General features: G+C 34.9%; 7 protein-coding genes across 7 annotated transcripts; 3 read left to right on the top strand and 4 right to left on the bottom strand.

The window, feature by feature from the left end:
* The first annotated feature begins 860 nt into the window (after positions 1-860).
* Positions 861-1,393, top strand: Tsp_11714 (conserved hypothetical protein). The gene is made up of 2 exons (XM_003372678.1): positions 861-1,144; positions 1,222-1,393. The coding sequence occupies exons 1-2, from the start codon at positions 861-863 to the stop codon at positions 1,391-1,393; spliced, it is 456 nt and encodes a 151-aa protein (XP_003372726.1).
* A 1,519-nt stretch (positions 1,394-2,912) lies between these two features.
* Positions 2,913-4,730, bottom strand: Tsp_11713 (conserved hypothetical protein). The gene is made up of 7 exons (XM_003372677.1): positions 4,481-4,730; positions 4,223-4,339; positions 3,964-4,080; positions 3,723-3,839; positions 3,552-3,604; positions 3,151-3,233; positions 2,913-3,087 (listed from the first exon to the last, which is right to left on the bottom strand). Exons 1-7 carry the CDS (start codon positions 4,728-4,730, stop codon positions 2,913-2,915), a joined length of 912 nt encoding a protein of 303 aa, XP_003372725.1.
* A 25-nt stretch (positions 4,731-4,755) lies between these two features.
* Positions 4,756-6,756, bottom strand: Tsp_11712 (hypothetical protein). The gene is made up of 5 exons (XM_003372676.1): positions 6,688-6,756; positions 6,060-6,071; positions 5,927-5,975; positions 4,839-5,395; positions 4,756-4,800 (listed from the first exon to the last, which is right to left on the bottom strand). The coding sequence occupies exons 1-5, from the start codon at positions 6,754-6,756 to the stop codon at positions 4,756-4,758; spliced, it is 732 nt and encodes a 243-aa protein (XP_003372724.1).
* Positions 6,757-7,221: 465 nt separating this feature from the next.
* Tsp_11711 (putative translation factor) lies at positions 7,222-7,830 on the bottom strand. The gene is made up of 2 exons (XM_003372675.1): positions 7,731-7,830; positions 7,222-7,547 (listed from the first exon to the last, which is right to left on the bottom strand). The coding sequence occupies exons 1-2, from the start codon at positions 7,828-7,830 to the stop codon at positions 7,222-7,224; spliced, it is 426 nt and encodes a 141-aa protein (XP_003372723.1).
* Positions 7,831-8,599: 769 nt separating this feature from the next.
* Positions 8,600-9,016, top strand: Tsp_11710 (putative mercury scavenger protein:Heavy-metal-associated domain protein). Its single transcript, XM_003372674.1, has 2 exons — positions 8,600-8,746; positions 8,774-9,016. Exons 1-2 carry the CDS (start codon positions 8,600-8,602, stop codon positions 9,014-9,016), a joined length of 390 nt encoding a protein of 129 aa, XP_003372722.1.
* A 524-nt stretch (positions 9,017-9,540) lies between these two features.
* Tsp_11709 (conserved hypothetical protein) lies at positions 9,541-10,404 on the bottom strand. Its single transcript, XM_003372673.1, has one exon. It carries the CDS (start codon positions 10,402-10,404, stop codon positions 9,541-9,543), a length of 864 nt encoding a protein of 287 aa, XP_003372721.1.
* A 2,002-nt stretch (positions 10,405-12,406) lies between these two features.
* Positions 12,407-13,707, top strand: Tsp_11708 (conserved hypothetical protein). The gene is made up of 4 exons (XM_003372672.1): positions 12,407-12,525; positions 12,764-13,151; positions 13,372-13,480; positions 13,508-13,707. Exons 1-4 carry the CDS (start codon positions 12,407-12,409, stop codon positions 13,705-13,707), a joined length of 816 nt encoding a protein of 271 aa, XP_003372720.1.
* The last annotated feature ends 57 nt before the right edge of the window (positions 13,708-13,764 follow it).

Below are 13,764 nucleotides of genomic sequence, written 5' to 3'. Positions count from 1 at the left end.
AGATATTGACAAATAAGAGTTTATTTTCAAGCTTCAATAAACAAAGCGGCTGTCATTAGCGTCAATCTTATCCACAACAATAATTTGTAATTTGGAAATCGCCCGGATACCCCTTTTTTAATGTCGCTCAAAGATATGGTTTATTACTATTGTTGTTAGTACGTGGGGCTAGGGAAAAATAAAAATCCACTATTTAACTTTATTTTTTTGCATGGCTTTGTTTATTTTAAATTATTACTATCGCATTTGATATAACGTCACTTTGATACAATAAAACATAGAATAATGATAAAAATTATTTTCAAAAATACTGATAATGAAAAAGTATAGACTACACCACAAATAATATATTTAAATAAACAAAATTTCAATGAATGACGAAACTTCAAAAAGACAATAAAATTTTTGAATAATAAATATTTTCATTTTTTATGTTACGTCACTATTATTAAAGTTACGTAATCCTTAATGGAATATTTGAACCAATGAAATTAAAAAATATTACAGCTAATCACAAGGGAAAGATTTGAATCAATGAGCAATTAGACAAGGAAAACCAATACGAAAAAGACTTTACGGTCTAATAAAATAGCGAGATTAGGGACTAATAAAATAGCGAGGACAACGACCAATAAATGAACAGTGGGACCGAATGGGAACAAAATTGAGCCCAAGTGGGACCATCCCATACTTAAACAGTATCAGTTCTTCATTCAGATAATTATTTCATATTTTATACAACATTTAACAATGATAAGCACTTGAAAACTTTCAAATAATTAGGTTAATGGTTAAATTGAAATAATCACAATATAATGATGTTAATTGTGAATGAATAAACTAATGAGTAGTCGCAAATAATGAAGGTGATAGTTATTGTTAAAGATTCGTGTTATTACGTAAATCCAGATAGCAGCCGTAACACTTGCAAATACAAACACAGGAGCTACAGAGAGTATTTAAAGAAACACAGAAAGAAACGATTGAGAGGACTGAGTTTATTAACAGACAAGGAACACGTATATATATCACCAACGCACACATGTATTTATATATATCCACGGATAATTGCCGTATATCGAATACAGGTTTTAACATTCAGTAGTAATAGTTTCGTTGTAAATCCGTTGGCTCTATTTCAACAGTTATTCAGTAATCATTTCGACTGCAGCAGTACTGCTAGATAACAAAGTTAGAAAAACTTTTCATACAATGTTCCAGCTTAACAGTCGCTTGGCGTCAAAAGCCAAATAACAAAAATGCAACTCAGCAGCCAATTGATTGCTTTAAGGAAAGATATGTATTTAGCGAAATAATTAACAATGTAAGGCAATGGAAAATCGTTGATAAACAACAATCATCTAATCAATATTTAAAACAACGCAACAAATAAAGTGGCACAAGTTATTTTCTGAATCACTTATCATAAAGATTAGCTAATAAAGTAACAGAAGTCATTAGCAAATTACTGATTCATCGCATGAAACCCATTAGCAAGCAGCAAACCACAAATAGGGGGCGGAGGTTATGGAATATGAGTCTCAGATGAGCTGAGAGTAGTCCCAGAAGAGAAAAACGTCCAAAACCCTTAACGCCTCAGCGCTGTCTTATTAATAATAATTGCAGCAGTATGTCCATTGCGTATGAAGGCAGTGCATACAGACTAAAATATACGTCTAAAAAGAAATATTGATTGTGTTCCAAGGTATGTGCTAGATGTACAACGTGTATTCTTTGTTATTAACCATTAACTTATTTTGGTATAGAATAAATAAGGCTGTAATGGTGTTGCTTGAACGAATTTGGATGTGACAACAGTGATCGATCTAAAAGATAGCACAGAAACTTGTCCGGTGGACGAGCAGTTAGCATACAAACTGAAAAAAAGTGGTTATAAAAATAAAAGTTCCGAAGAAACTAAATCTATCCCAGCCATCTGTGTCGAAGAAAGGTACGCAGCTTCCGATGAGCAAGCAACATTAGGCCAGTTCTAACTTTATAAATGGATATGAGGCACAATGTGCAAGAGCCAAGAGAAATATTTTCTGACTTCCTGAACATCATCAGGATCCAGAAATTCCTGATCAGAAAGAAGGCTCAACCTACTTGCTTTTGGCAAATAAAGCAAAATTGAAGGCATTGATCGACAGACTGATAAAATCTACTTTTCATAAGAAGCACCTCACTGCGATGGTATTTTTCCAACATCAAAAGTTTTGTGGTTGTGTCATGGTAGTCAACTTCTGCTCTGTAACAACCACAAGTTGATTTAAATTCATTTGCTTTATTATTATTTTTCCTCTTCTATCTGACTAAGTTTGCTCAATTTTCTGATTGTGTAATTTTTTGTACGTGCTTCAAAATTAAGTGTCCCTGTTTTCACGTTCAGTTCAGCTTTCACAATGCTCATTTTGTCTGCGTTAATTTTGAATTTGAATTCCTCTCCGTTGGTCACATGTTTTTGCTGTGTAAGTTTTGGAAATTATGAGTGCTTAATATCTTTGTGGATTACAACAAGTTTGATATATGTGAATAATCACAAGGACAATTCTCATCAGTCGCACCATTAAACTAACAGAATATGAGACAAATAAAACAACGTAAAAATTAATGGGGCACAAAAATACAGTCAATAATAAATAATAAAGTACAAAAATACGTGATAATTTGAAAATTTTAGTTCAATTGCAAAAATTTCATTTTTAAAGATTGTTATTGGGGTTTAAATTATTCAGTTTTCTCCAGAAGAATAACATGTTATGAAAGAATTTAATACTTTATCAAATAATTATAGTGCTAACATAATTGTTTTTATGCCATTAATCATTGTATAGTTGTTCTTCTAAATTCATTCAAAAATAATCTAAAGATAATGATTATGTAAAATGAAACAAATGCCACTGAGAAATGTCCTATCTTCTGTTCTTTTTTGTCTGTTTCCTTCGCCCCTTTGTACGATGATGTTTTCGACTCTGGGCGGTCTTGTGCAGTTTATCACGGTGAGTATTTTTTTCATTTGTTTCATGTCCATCCAGCACTTTTGGTGTTGTTTTACCTGAATCATTTGCAATCGCCTTCTTTCTGAGTCTAAAGTAAATAAATGTGAAATACGGTTTATATTCATTATTCTAATGAACTGCAACTTCGTACATTAACGCAAGTTCGCATTCTTTTTTGAATTCTTTCTTCATTTCTCTTTTGTAACGAAACACTCGAAATTTCCGCAAAATGTACTAAAATATAACTTTATTAATTTAAAATACTTACAATTTAAATGGGATTGTAAAACATAAGATAAGTGAAAATAAAGCTTTTACACCTTTATATGTTCAGTCTATAAAACTAAAACGCATTGAAAATCTGTTAAACAATAGAAAATGTAACGTTTTAAGAAAAATAAAAATATCACTAATTATAAATAAAGTGAATCAAACAAAATACGCCTTTAATTTATAATGATTCAACTGAATTATGTATAAGAATGAATTAGTTGAATATGGAAGTTTGCAATCAACGTTTTGTGATTACGATGAATAAAACAGAAATATTACCTTAAATAAGAGGACACAGCTTGGCACAATTATCATGAACAAGATTGTGAATACTGTTATACAAAAAACTTTATTATTCTTCATTTTTTGAAGAAAAATGTCGATAATGGATAACCCTAAAATTTAAATGACACCTGTGACTCATGTTTGCTTTGAATTAATTAAATTTACGCAGTTCACAGAACGTGCCGTCATATCCTTCCGGACAAACACATTTCAATAAAACGTTTGTAACTTGTATGCATGCTCCGGCATTTTGGCAAGTCGCTGGCTTGCAATACCCCTCTTCTATAATTATTTGAAAATGTGTATAAATTATAAGTACAAACTTTTCAATAATATTGACCTGAAAACAACATATACAAGAAAAGAACCATAGCTGTTCATAATTCCTGTTAATCAAGCAACTTACTGAATTCACAAAAGGCTCCAACAAAGCCAGATAAACAATTACAGGATCTTCCGGTCTCATGAGAGACACAAGTTCCAAAATTTTTACAGTCATTGTTCGATGAACATTGACTTATGACTAAAATATGGTTTTGAATTTAGTGTACACTTAAAAGTTATTCAGACAGTTGTGCAATGTACAAAGAAAATAATAACATATATTCATTTAAATATACTTGACATCTATAATAAACTGTAATATAAACAAATGATATAGTTACTTTCAGTACAATCTTTCCCAGAAAAATTTTCTAGGCAATCACATGTGTGATGAGTTCCATTGCTTTCACATATCCCATTATTTTTACATACTTCCTCGTCAGAACACGGATCATGAACTGAAACAATAGAAAATTAAAATTTGAAGCACCTGTTTCAGTTAAAACAAACATAAATTTGAATTAAATATTTTAAAATTTTTCTGTAACATCTATCCGTTAAAACTGTTGCTGAATACAATTTATTTCAAAAGAAGTTACCTGTTTTACAAAGATTACCATACAGTTGTGCATTGTAACAAACGCAGGATTTATCTGCTTCTGACATATTAGCAAATCCGCCATTTTTTTTACATTCAGCTTCAAATTCTTTATATGATATTTTCGGAAACAACTTATTGCAGTGCTCTGTACAATGGACCAGTCTTTGTAAATCTGTACAAGTTTGCACCCTGACATCCACACAATCCAAATGTTCTTCGTGAACACAAGCGAAGACATCACATTGCATGTTGTTACAGGGATATATAAGTTCATTAGGCAAATTCCATTCCAGTAGCTTTTGGTCTAATGAGAGACATCTACAATGTGACTCTGTAGCTAAATTAGAAAAATTAACCAATAGGGGACTCTGGTATAAAAGAGACTCATCTTCTGCGTCACAGGGAATACCAGTACAACATCTTTCTTCCTTGCATTTTAACAATAATCCACTTTCTATCTTACTATCAGAAGATATGTATTTGTACGGAATAACACTACAATTCATGTTTTCTTCACGCCCACACTTTTCGATAAAAACGCTTTTCGATGATACCACAGTATTTGAATTCGATATATAGACCCCAGGATGAAGCACAATTCTAGAAGTCAGATCTTTTTTGAAGTTTGCATTATGTAGTAAACGTAAGGTTTTAGGCTCAGTAAAAGACAAAAGCCTTCCATTTATAAAAGATGTTTGACAAAATTTGTGCAAATGATTTATATCAGTGTTTAAAAGTGTTCGTTGAACTTCCGATATTTCAACGAATGTCAGACACAACCCCTCTTCGAGGGGTTTTCCACCAAAATTGTGCTTTTTACTATAAACAGGACATTTACCACAACTGCCACCATTTATAAGGAGCCATATAATCAACAATAAAAGTTCATTCATACTCATGATCATAAACGTTTCTGAAACAATTATTCTGTGTTAAAAATAAAAAGAAATTAACATTACAAAAGAGCAAATTCTTAATTTTTAATAATATTGTAATGAAAGATATTTTACTGGAAATAAAATAATACACCATTGTTATGAATTCAATTTAATTCAAAGAGAAATTGAAAAATTGAACCATGTGTATTTAAATGATCATACTTATAATTTCATTTAAATGCAAAATCAAGTTTAGATAGTAAGCACATAAGCGGTGCCTATCATTTTAAAAGCTGTCTGGATTTTTTAAGTATATTAATAACATAATCCTCTTTGACCAACAAGGTCTGTTTAATCAAAAGTTGAAAAAACAATTCAAATCAAATAAATATGTATAATTTAGTAATAAAATCATTAATTCCTTTTTATCTATAACTAAATTAATGAGCCATGATTATTACATCATAAATGCAAAACGAACTGACTAATGAAATTTCCACTGTAATATTCAAACAACTTAATAAACTACTTACAGACAAGGTTGAAAAACAATTTTCGAAGAAAACCAGTGCTTAATACGGCTTGACACGAACACAATGATGCTATATTCTTATGCTACGTTTAGCTTTAAAAGATGTTTAAAATATAAAGCGCAATTTTTAAACAAACTAAAATTTATTAATGCAATAGTACAGTAACCTTGAACTGAACCTGAATAAATTTTACAAAAGTTAATGAAAAAATTATCAATTGAAAATTATCTGTTTCAAAAAATATAAAGCAACAATGCTATTCATTTAATTGAAATTTGAAATTTTTTCCAGTTGGTATTTTTACTCTATATTATTTAAAGAAAATCAAGCTCAATTATATTTGTTAGAAGCATGTTTAATCGATAAAGATTCATTGGTATCGCGATCTTATAATTTAAACAGTATTTATGTTGCTTTCCATGAAATGATTTTCAAATATTTCTACATTCGCTGAAATATCTGAAGTTAAATCAAGTGCATTGCTTTTTTTATGTTTGTTAATAAAAAATTAAAATCCTATTAGTATTGAAAGATGCTGTAAATTGTATAATCACGTTTATTGCTGATGGAAATCAAATAAAAGAGTAGGTTTCTTCACTACAGGAATATTTCAGCATCGTCTTTTAGTCTCTGTCTGACAGCGGTTCACTGGCTTCATGAATCCTGGTCTTGCTTCTTTTTTCAGGTGAATTATGCAAAGACTTGTGAAAGCCGTCACGTGGTCTATTTCGCCATAAATTAGGATACTATTGTCAATAGGACAACTTTATGACATGCGGCTGTTTCTACATCACCACCAAAATTCCTTGGCTAATGGGCGCTGGTTCGCCACAACTGTGATTGTCAGAAACAGGGGTCTTCATTATCATCATGTTATCATCTTACTGTGGTTATCATGTGTGCCAGTTATCATGTTGCTGTGGCTTTACCACGTAACGAGACTCCGCCAGATAATATAATATGTCAATTGTCCTGTCATGGTCTGCTTAAAATTAAATCCTTTATTTACTTTTCTTAAACTCGATGCATTCATCTCCAGAATAGGAAGTCACTGAATAATTATTTTTAAGAAATATACTTCTGAATTCAATTTCCATTTTATAAATATAAAAAAAGACAGACATTATCACCTGTACCCATGGACCATCGTTGCTGGCGTCGACATCAATGATGGAAACTCCATCGAAGTTTTGATATGCCAGGATTGTATGAGCGAAAAGAGACTACGCGGGAGAATTTTCGACGAAAAGCGGAGCAACACAATCCCCACGCTAGTATAAAAGTAGCCGTGGCAGATCAGCGAGCGCAGTTCTCGTTTGACGTTGTGTTCAGTGCAGTAGTTGTGTTGCGCCGTTATTGTGTGTGTGCTTCCGGGTGTGTTTGTGAGAGCATTTTAATTTTTGTCGACTACTGATCATTTTCATCCCGTGAATTACACAAACTGTATGCACAAGTGGATGAGTTCCGGCAAAAACAGCAAGTGAAGATATGTTGCAGGTTAATCCATTCGTGTCTTCGATTGGTAGAGAAGCCCAGTAACCGCTTTTGTCAGTCCAACAAAGATCAACCGCTGTAAAAATTGATGAATTTTGAATTGATGAATTGATGAAATTGATAAACAGCGTCACGTTCTGTCGCTCAGCTCTATCGTGGGCTAAAGCTTCTGACTAACTTGACGAAGACTAAAGGTCAGGAGAATGCTTTTCCTAACAAAAATGAAAAAACATTCAATCGACAACGTATTAGTTTCAAATGAACGAGAGATGACGTCATTGATTGCCGGTAAAGCAATAACGGGTTTATGCCGTGAGGAAATAGAAAATGGTTGTATAGTAACGAATGTTTTCCGATTGTTGTGACGCATGTTGCGCTTGTTTTCTCGTCACTTTCACGAATGCTAGCGAGCTTCTCATTCCTCTCCAATGGGTATTGTTCATTTTATTTATTGTACTTTCAAATTATTAAAGGAATATTTTTGATTTCAGGGTTGTTGGAAACGTGGATGTAAATGTAACTGTATTGAGTGATTGAAATACTGTATTTAATGATCCTCCAGTGATCATCTTACGGTGGCTGGCTGTCTCCTCCCGACTAAATAATCATTCTCTCGGTTGTTCTGCTTGCTATAGTCTACAGTAAACTTAGTCATCCACATTACATGACGAAATTCCACGCTTCAGTGAGAATACAATCAGCTAAGATAGAACTGATTACAGGATTTATAGAACTATTTTCTGTTCGTTTAATGAAATTTCACGAAATCTGAAATGATAATGGAAACTTTGCATCGAAGTTGTTCACGACGGATGAGCTGTTAAAAAGATGAAGAAGGGGCACAGTTGAGCGGCTGAAGTAGTACAATGGTTGAAGCCGGCCATGTACGACAACTAGGTACGCCATCGTTGAAGCAGCATCGCTGTCTGGCGGAGGAAATCATTCTGGCTGCTTCAGTGATACTATACTGTAGTTTGTCATTTCATGAAAGAGGTGGCATGGTTTGTGGCACACAAGTACATACACAACCCATCTGCAGACGCGTGGTTGGAAAATTATTTCGAGATCGCCATGAGCATTCCAGAACGTGAACTATTGAAGATTTTCTTGATATGGAAATACAATTTGAAACGGTGGCTTTGCAGAATACCAACGAAAAATAAGATAGGAAGCTAAGTAGAAACGGTAGGAAGAGCGCCACGTAGTGACCGCATGTCCCATGAACAGAAGAAGAACCTGTCACTACGTAAACAAACTCCGGCCATAAAACCCTTACAAAATATCCATATCACCCCTCTGATCTCCAAACCGGCGATAATGCAACTGAGAAGATACCCGCAGATCATGAAGCTTCTGTTGGTGTATGAGATATTAGAACATTCCTAGCGAATCTACAGAAAACAGTGTCCTGCAGTGCGGGTAAAAAAGTCAAAGGATGTGCCATTCGAAGAGGATAGTTATGCTGAAAGCAGACCCTCGACGAGCATTCAACTCTCCGACTTGACGACAAGAAGAAGGAGTGTGGCTCTGAAGATTTCTGATACGAAAGATAACGTGCCGGCTATGAGAAGAGCGACTAGATCAGAAGGATATCCTTCTGATGCAAATGTGACAAAATTTCATGCATAAGTGAGAATACAAGCAGATAAGCAAGAATTGATAACAGGATTTGTGGAACAATTTTGTGACTCTCAGTATTGTGAGCGCCTAGGTCAGAAGGAGATCCTTCTGGTCACCACGCACAATAACACCCACTTTCCAACTAGGCACCGCACATATCCCAACTTCTGAAGCAGGGAGAATTGGACTTCACGCACTCTTTGCGCTCTAGCCGACCAGTCCAATACAATGAGGATAGATTGAACGTATTCATCCCCAAAGTTCCGCACGAATCCACTACAGAATTGGCCGAGCATATGGGATACATTCCAGATACCGTTGCCCGTCCATTCACTTTGTTGAAAAAGCACAAGTGATTCAAAACCTTAACTCGTTGAATAGTTCGGCAAATGTACTTCATGTATGAAAGTAATAACATCACAAAAAGTATCTGAGCAACAGGACGGTTTACTTGTCCAACAGGAAAATGCATGCCTACGGGGCATTCATCGTGCACTTCCTTTCAGGAAGGAGCTTTCATTGTTGTTCAGCTTTCAAACAACATTGGAAGTTGTCGACAGTGGCTCAGCACATATTGGCAGTTCTTCTTTCCCACTGCTCACCATATTGTTATTCTGAACCGAATCTTTGGACATATCCTTCTTGATCCCTTTTGTTAAGCCACTGACAAACGAGCTTTCCTGCAGATTGAGACTTTCAGCAGCTGTAATGATCGCTGCGTCCAGATCAATACTGAGTTCTTCCAGGCGGATACGAGATTCCCTTGACAGCTGTGAATCATCGCACCATCTGCGCAGGGATTCAGCCGTTTTCTCCGCGCGCTGAATCAGTAGAATCAGGCGATTCCTTTGCAATGCCACCGTGAAATCTGTTGATTCCATCGCAGCCGTAATTTGATCCAGACGACGATGACCTTCTTTTTCATCGTTTTCCCATGCAGCTACAGCTGCAATGTTTTCAGGCGCTTCCTTTCTCTCCGGCTTTGCTTCCAGTAAACTCTCAGAGTCCCCTGTAGCCCTAGAAAAGCCATCAAAACTGCCTGCGACAGCAGACATAGAGTCGCTATGGCATACTGGAAACGCTGTAGACACTTGACATTTCTGTCGAAGCCATTCATCCGCAGCACCGACTTGTTCCCGAATCAAATTAGCACACTGCTCCCATTCAACCGAAGAACGAGTACCATGACGCAGTGTTTTTAATTTGTCACGTTGACATAGCAAATGAACAAGCTCACCTCGGTACTTATCGACGGCTTCTCTCGACGGAAACTCCTGCAGAAGCTCCCTTTCAAGCGCCCCAGCCGCCTCTTGCGCACTCTTTATTACCTGTTCCATATGAACGTTAGTAGCTTCACCACTAGTACTGCCAATCCGGCTCGGAGGACCATGAACCATATTTCCAATTGACCAAAGCTACTGAAAATGAATAACGAACGCAGAGCAGTAATGATAACGCCTTTCTCGAGTGAATATTTATTCAACAACCAACAACTCTTTACGAACAGACATTTATATATAAAATCACTTCCGGTTTGAATAAGGTCACTGCTTACAGCAACTGCCGTTGGCAATTTTCTTTATCATATTTGCATAATGTTACTCTGGTTACGCGCCTCGCTATTTGTAGTAGTCAATTCAATGGATTTTACCAGTTCTGGATGCGACAATAATATATTCTAACAAGCTGGTGAAGCTGAAATGAATAATGGCTACAATAATAACATGCATAACGAATAGCAGATAATATCTACTGGAATTAATTGTTTATTGGTGACGTTTATAAGGCGAAGCAATGTGTCATATAAATAAATATATGGGTCAACAGGATGTTGTTTTCGAAATCAATCTGTATATGATTACTTGACTGTGATTTGTCACGAAATGTCCATTTAATTTTGCTGGAGCCACTGCTGCATTTGAAAGTTGCTTGCCACAGACAAAGTATAAGGGAATAGGGCAACTTGGATCACCAATCCAATTAATGCCCATTGAGAAATAACTTCTATTGTACAAACGGACCTTCTTTGTGTTCTTTTTTTCAATGATACCTGTAAGTCATCAGACGGCAGCACTTCCTAGTCACTAGTCAAGTCAGAATTGCTTGGACGTGTCCTTTGCAAAAACTGCCACATCCAGGATGTTGAAAACAAAATAAATAATTAATACTTGATTGAATAAGAGAAAAACAGAGGGAATGACAAAAGAAGTAACAGCTGAAAGCTACAGTAAAAATGAATAGAACTCAGGTAAATAAGAGAAACAATGACTCACACTCAAATTTCTACAACGGAGAAAAATATAGGTAGATACTTTGACCTCGTGAAGACATCGTTGTGAGTGGGCAAAGTGATTGGACATATCCTCAGACAATTTGCACTTGTGGCAATATTTTGCGGAACCCCTGGACGCACTCACGGAACCCCATTTCAGAAACGCTGTATAAGACAATTAATTATAAGTGTAAATAATCAGGTAGATGCTGGACAGATTGATAATGTGCTGATTAAATAATTAGTAAATTTTAGAATTTGTAGGCTATAGTACAGAATAAATGCTAATGAAGCTCCGCAAACTTTTAAATTTTTTGAAAATAATGTTGGGCTTTTCATTATACAGTTAAGCATAACACGTCATCGACATTTTGAAAGTTTGATATATAGGAATTAAAGAAAAGATTTTCCTATTGACTTAATCATTAATTATTTCAAAATTTTATACATTTCAAAATTCACCACAATTAGTAAAAGCAAGTTGCTGGAAGTCGTATGAATTGGTGAAGAAGAAAATCTTCCAGCACCTCTAGAGCGACAAAAACAATAGTACGTTTTTCTGTAGTATGAAGTGCTTAACCTTATGATGGATTGTTGGCGTTGGGTACGTTGTTGGAGTCATGGGTGCGCCACACCTCACATTAGAATTCCTGCTCAACACTTTTCCATATCTTTAAGCTAAAACTATAGAAATGGCTTAGAAAAACGTAGTTGTATTAGAACACCAAAAAATGACTAGAGATCTGAATTTTAGTCTCAAAATGCGCAGAATAACGTGTTATACTCAACTCAGTTACTTGTCTCATGAATTTTGCGAAACATAATCTACACGAAGAAAAAAACTAAAAATGACGATTTTCTAACGATAATTTTGTTGCAATTTTTACCAATAAAAGTCTTCAAAATTATTAAGAGTGAAAATATTTCAATGCCGTCATATACAACTATCTTTTTACAGTCTATTAAAGCAACTTTCATAATAATTGAAGATATTTTAAGCTTTTCACACGTGTTTTTGTAATGTGAGGGTATGCCACACCCCAAGAATCCAGCAATGTATTTTTCAAATTTACAATGTTCCATAGACCGAGCAAAAATATCTGCAGTATTGCATTTCTTTTCGAAATATGTGTTATTGTTTCAAAAGCGAAGTCACAAAGCTTCAGACTATAAAAATAAAAATTGACAAACTGCATCGAAAACAAAACCGCCTGGGGTGTGCTACACCCCAACAATTCATCAAAGGGTTAATTTAGAGTAAATTTAAAATATATAAACATTGGAGGTAAATTTAAACAAAAAGCTTCATTGATCAAATTTAAAACAAAAAAAGCGTTAAGTACATTAAACTCTAGCTATATATAAGCAGCGATTAACGGGATTTGCGATCAGTTTTGCCTTTTTTGACGAACAGGACGCTCCTCTGACGTCAAGTAAGTGAACAATTTAGAGGGTAAAATTTTGTAATTTTTGTTCTCTTTCAGAATGCTTGATTCTCGAATGTTCAATTGCGAGTTCGTAAAACGGTTTCAGTATGTGATTAGGATGGCAGCAGTGATCCAATGGATCGCGATGGTGGTCGCCATTTTGTACTTAATTTTGCTGTACAGAAAGGCGAAAAATGCCGATTGGAGACGTCGTAGGGAAATACGCCACTATCAAGTATTAAAATATATCGGCTGTTTCAAATCGGTTCCACTTCGATTTTATTCCAAAGTTCCAAGTGGCGAATATCTCTGTGGCCGCAATGCGCAACAAATGGCGTGTAAGAAGATTGTTGCTGTGAGAAGAGATCCACCGTTGAATAGAATAATGGTGCAAATGAAGCCAGTGATAATTTCCAGAGAGAACCGTAATGTACCACCAACGGATGTTATGCTGCAAATAATTCATCTCTAACTAGTGTCTGATGATTCTTTAACTCCACTTATTTTTTTGTTATATTCACATTTAAAAGATCATTTATTTCTTTATTGATGTCACATTTAATTTTCATTTATATATTTAATTCTTTATCGAAATAAATAATAATAATTGTTTTTTTGTGTTTTACTGAAATAAAATTATAAAAATTATAGCAATATACTCTCAGGATACCATTGCCCGTCACCTCCACTCTGTTGAAAAAGTGCAAGTGATTCAAAAAAATAACACGATGAATGATGAGCGTATAGTGCGGCAAATGTACATCACGTATGAAGGTAATAGCATCACAGAAAGAATCTGAGCAACCGGATGGTTTGCTTGTCCAACAGAAAAATGCATGCCTACGGGACATTCATCGTGCATTTACTTCAGGAAGGAGCTCGGTTGGATAGTTCTACCGAACCTACCGTATTCGCCTCCTGATACAGCACTGACAGATTATTATCTTTTCTGGTCGCTGTCCAGCGTTGTACATTGCGTTTCATTTAACAACGATGTTTAGCTACAAACGTTGTTCATTGAATTCTTCGAGTCAAGACTTTGTGATTTCAATCATCAA

The sequence above is a fragment of the Trichinella spiralis genome, assembly GCF_000181795.1.
Source record: "Trichinella spiralis strain ISS 195 chromosome Unknown Scfld8, whole genome shotgun sequence".
Taxonomy (NCBI): Eukaryota; Metazoa; Nematoda; class Enoplea; order Trichinellida; family Trichinellidae; genus Trichinella; species Trichinella spiralis.
Note: the sequence above shows the minus strand (reverse complement) of the source record. Positions and strands in the feature narration are given on the sequence as shown.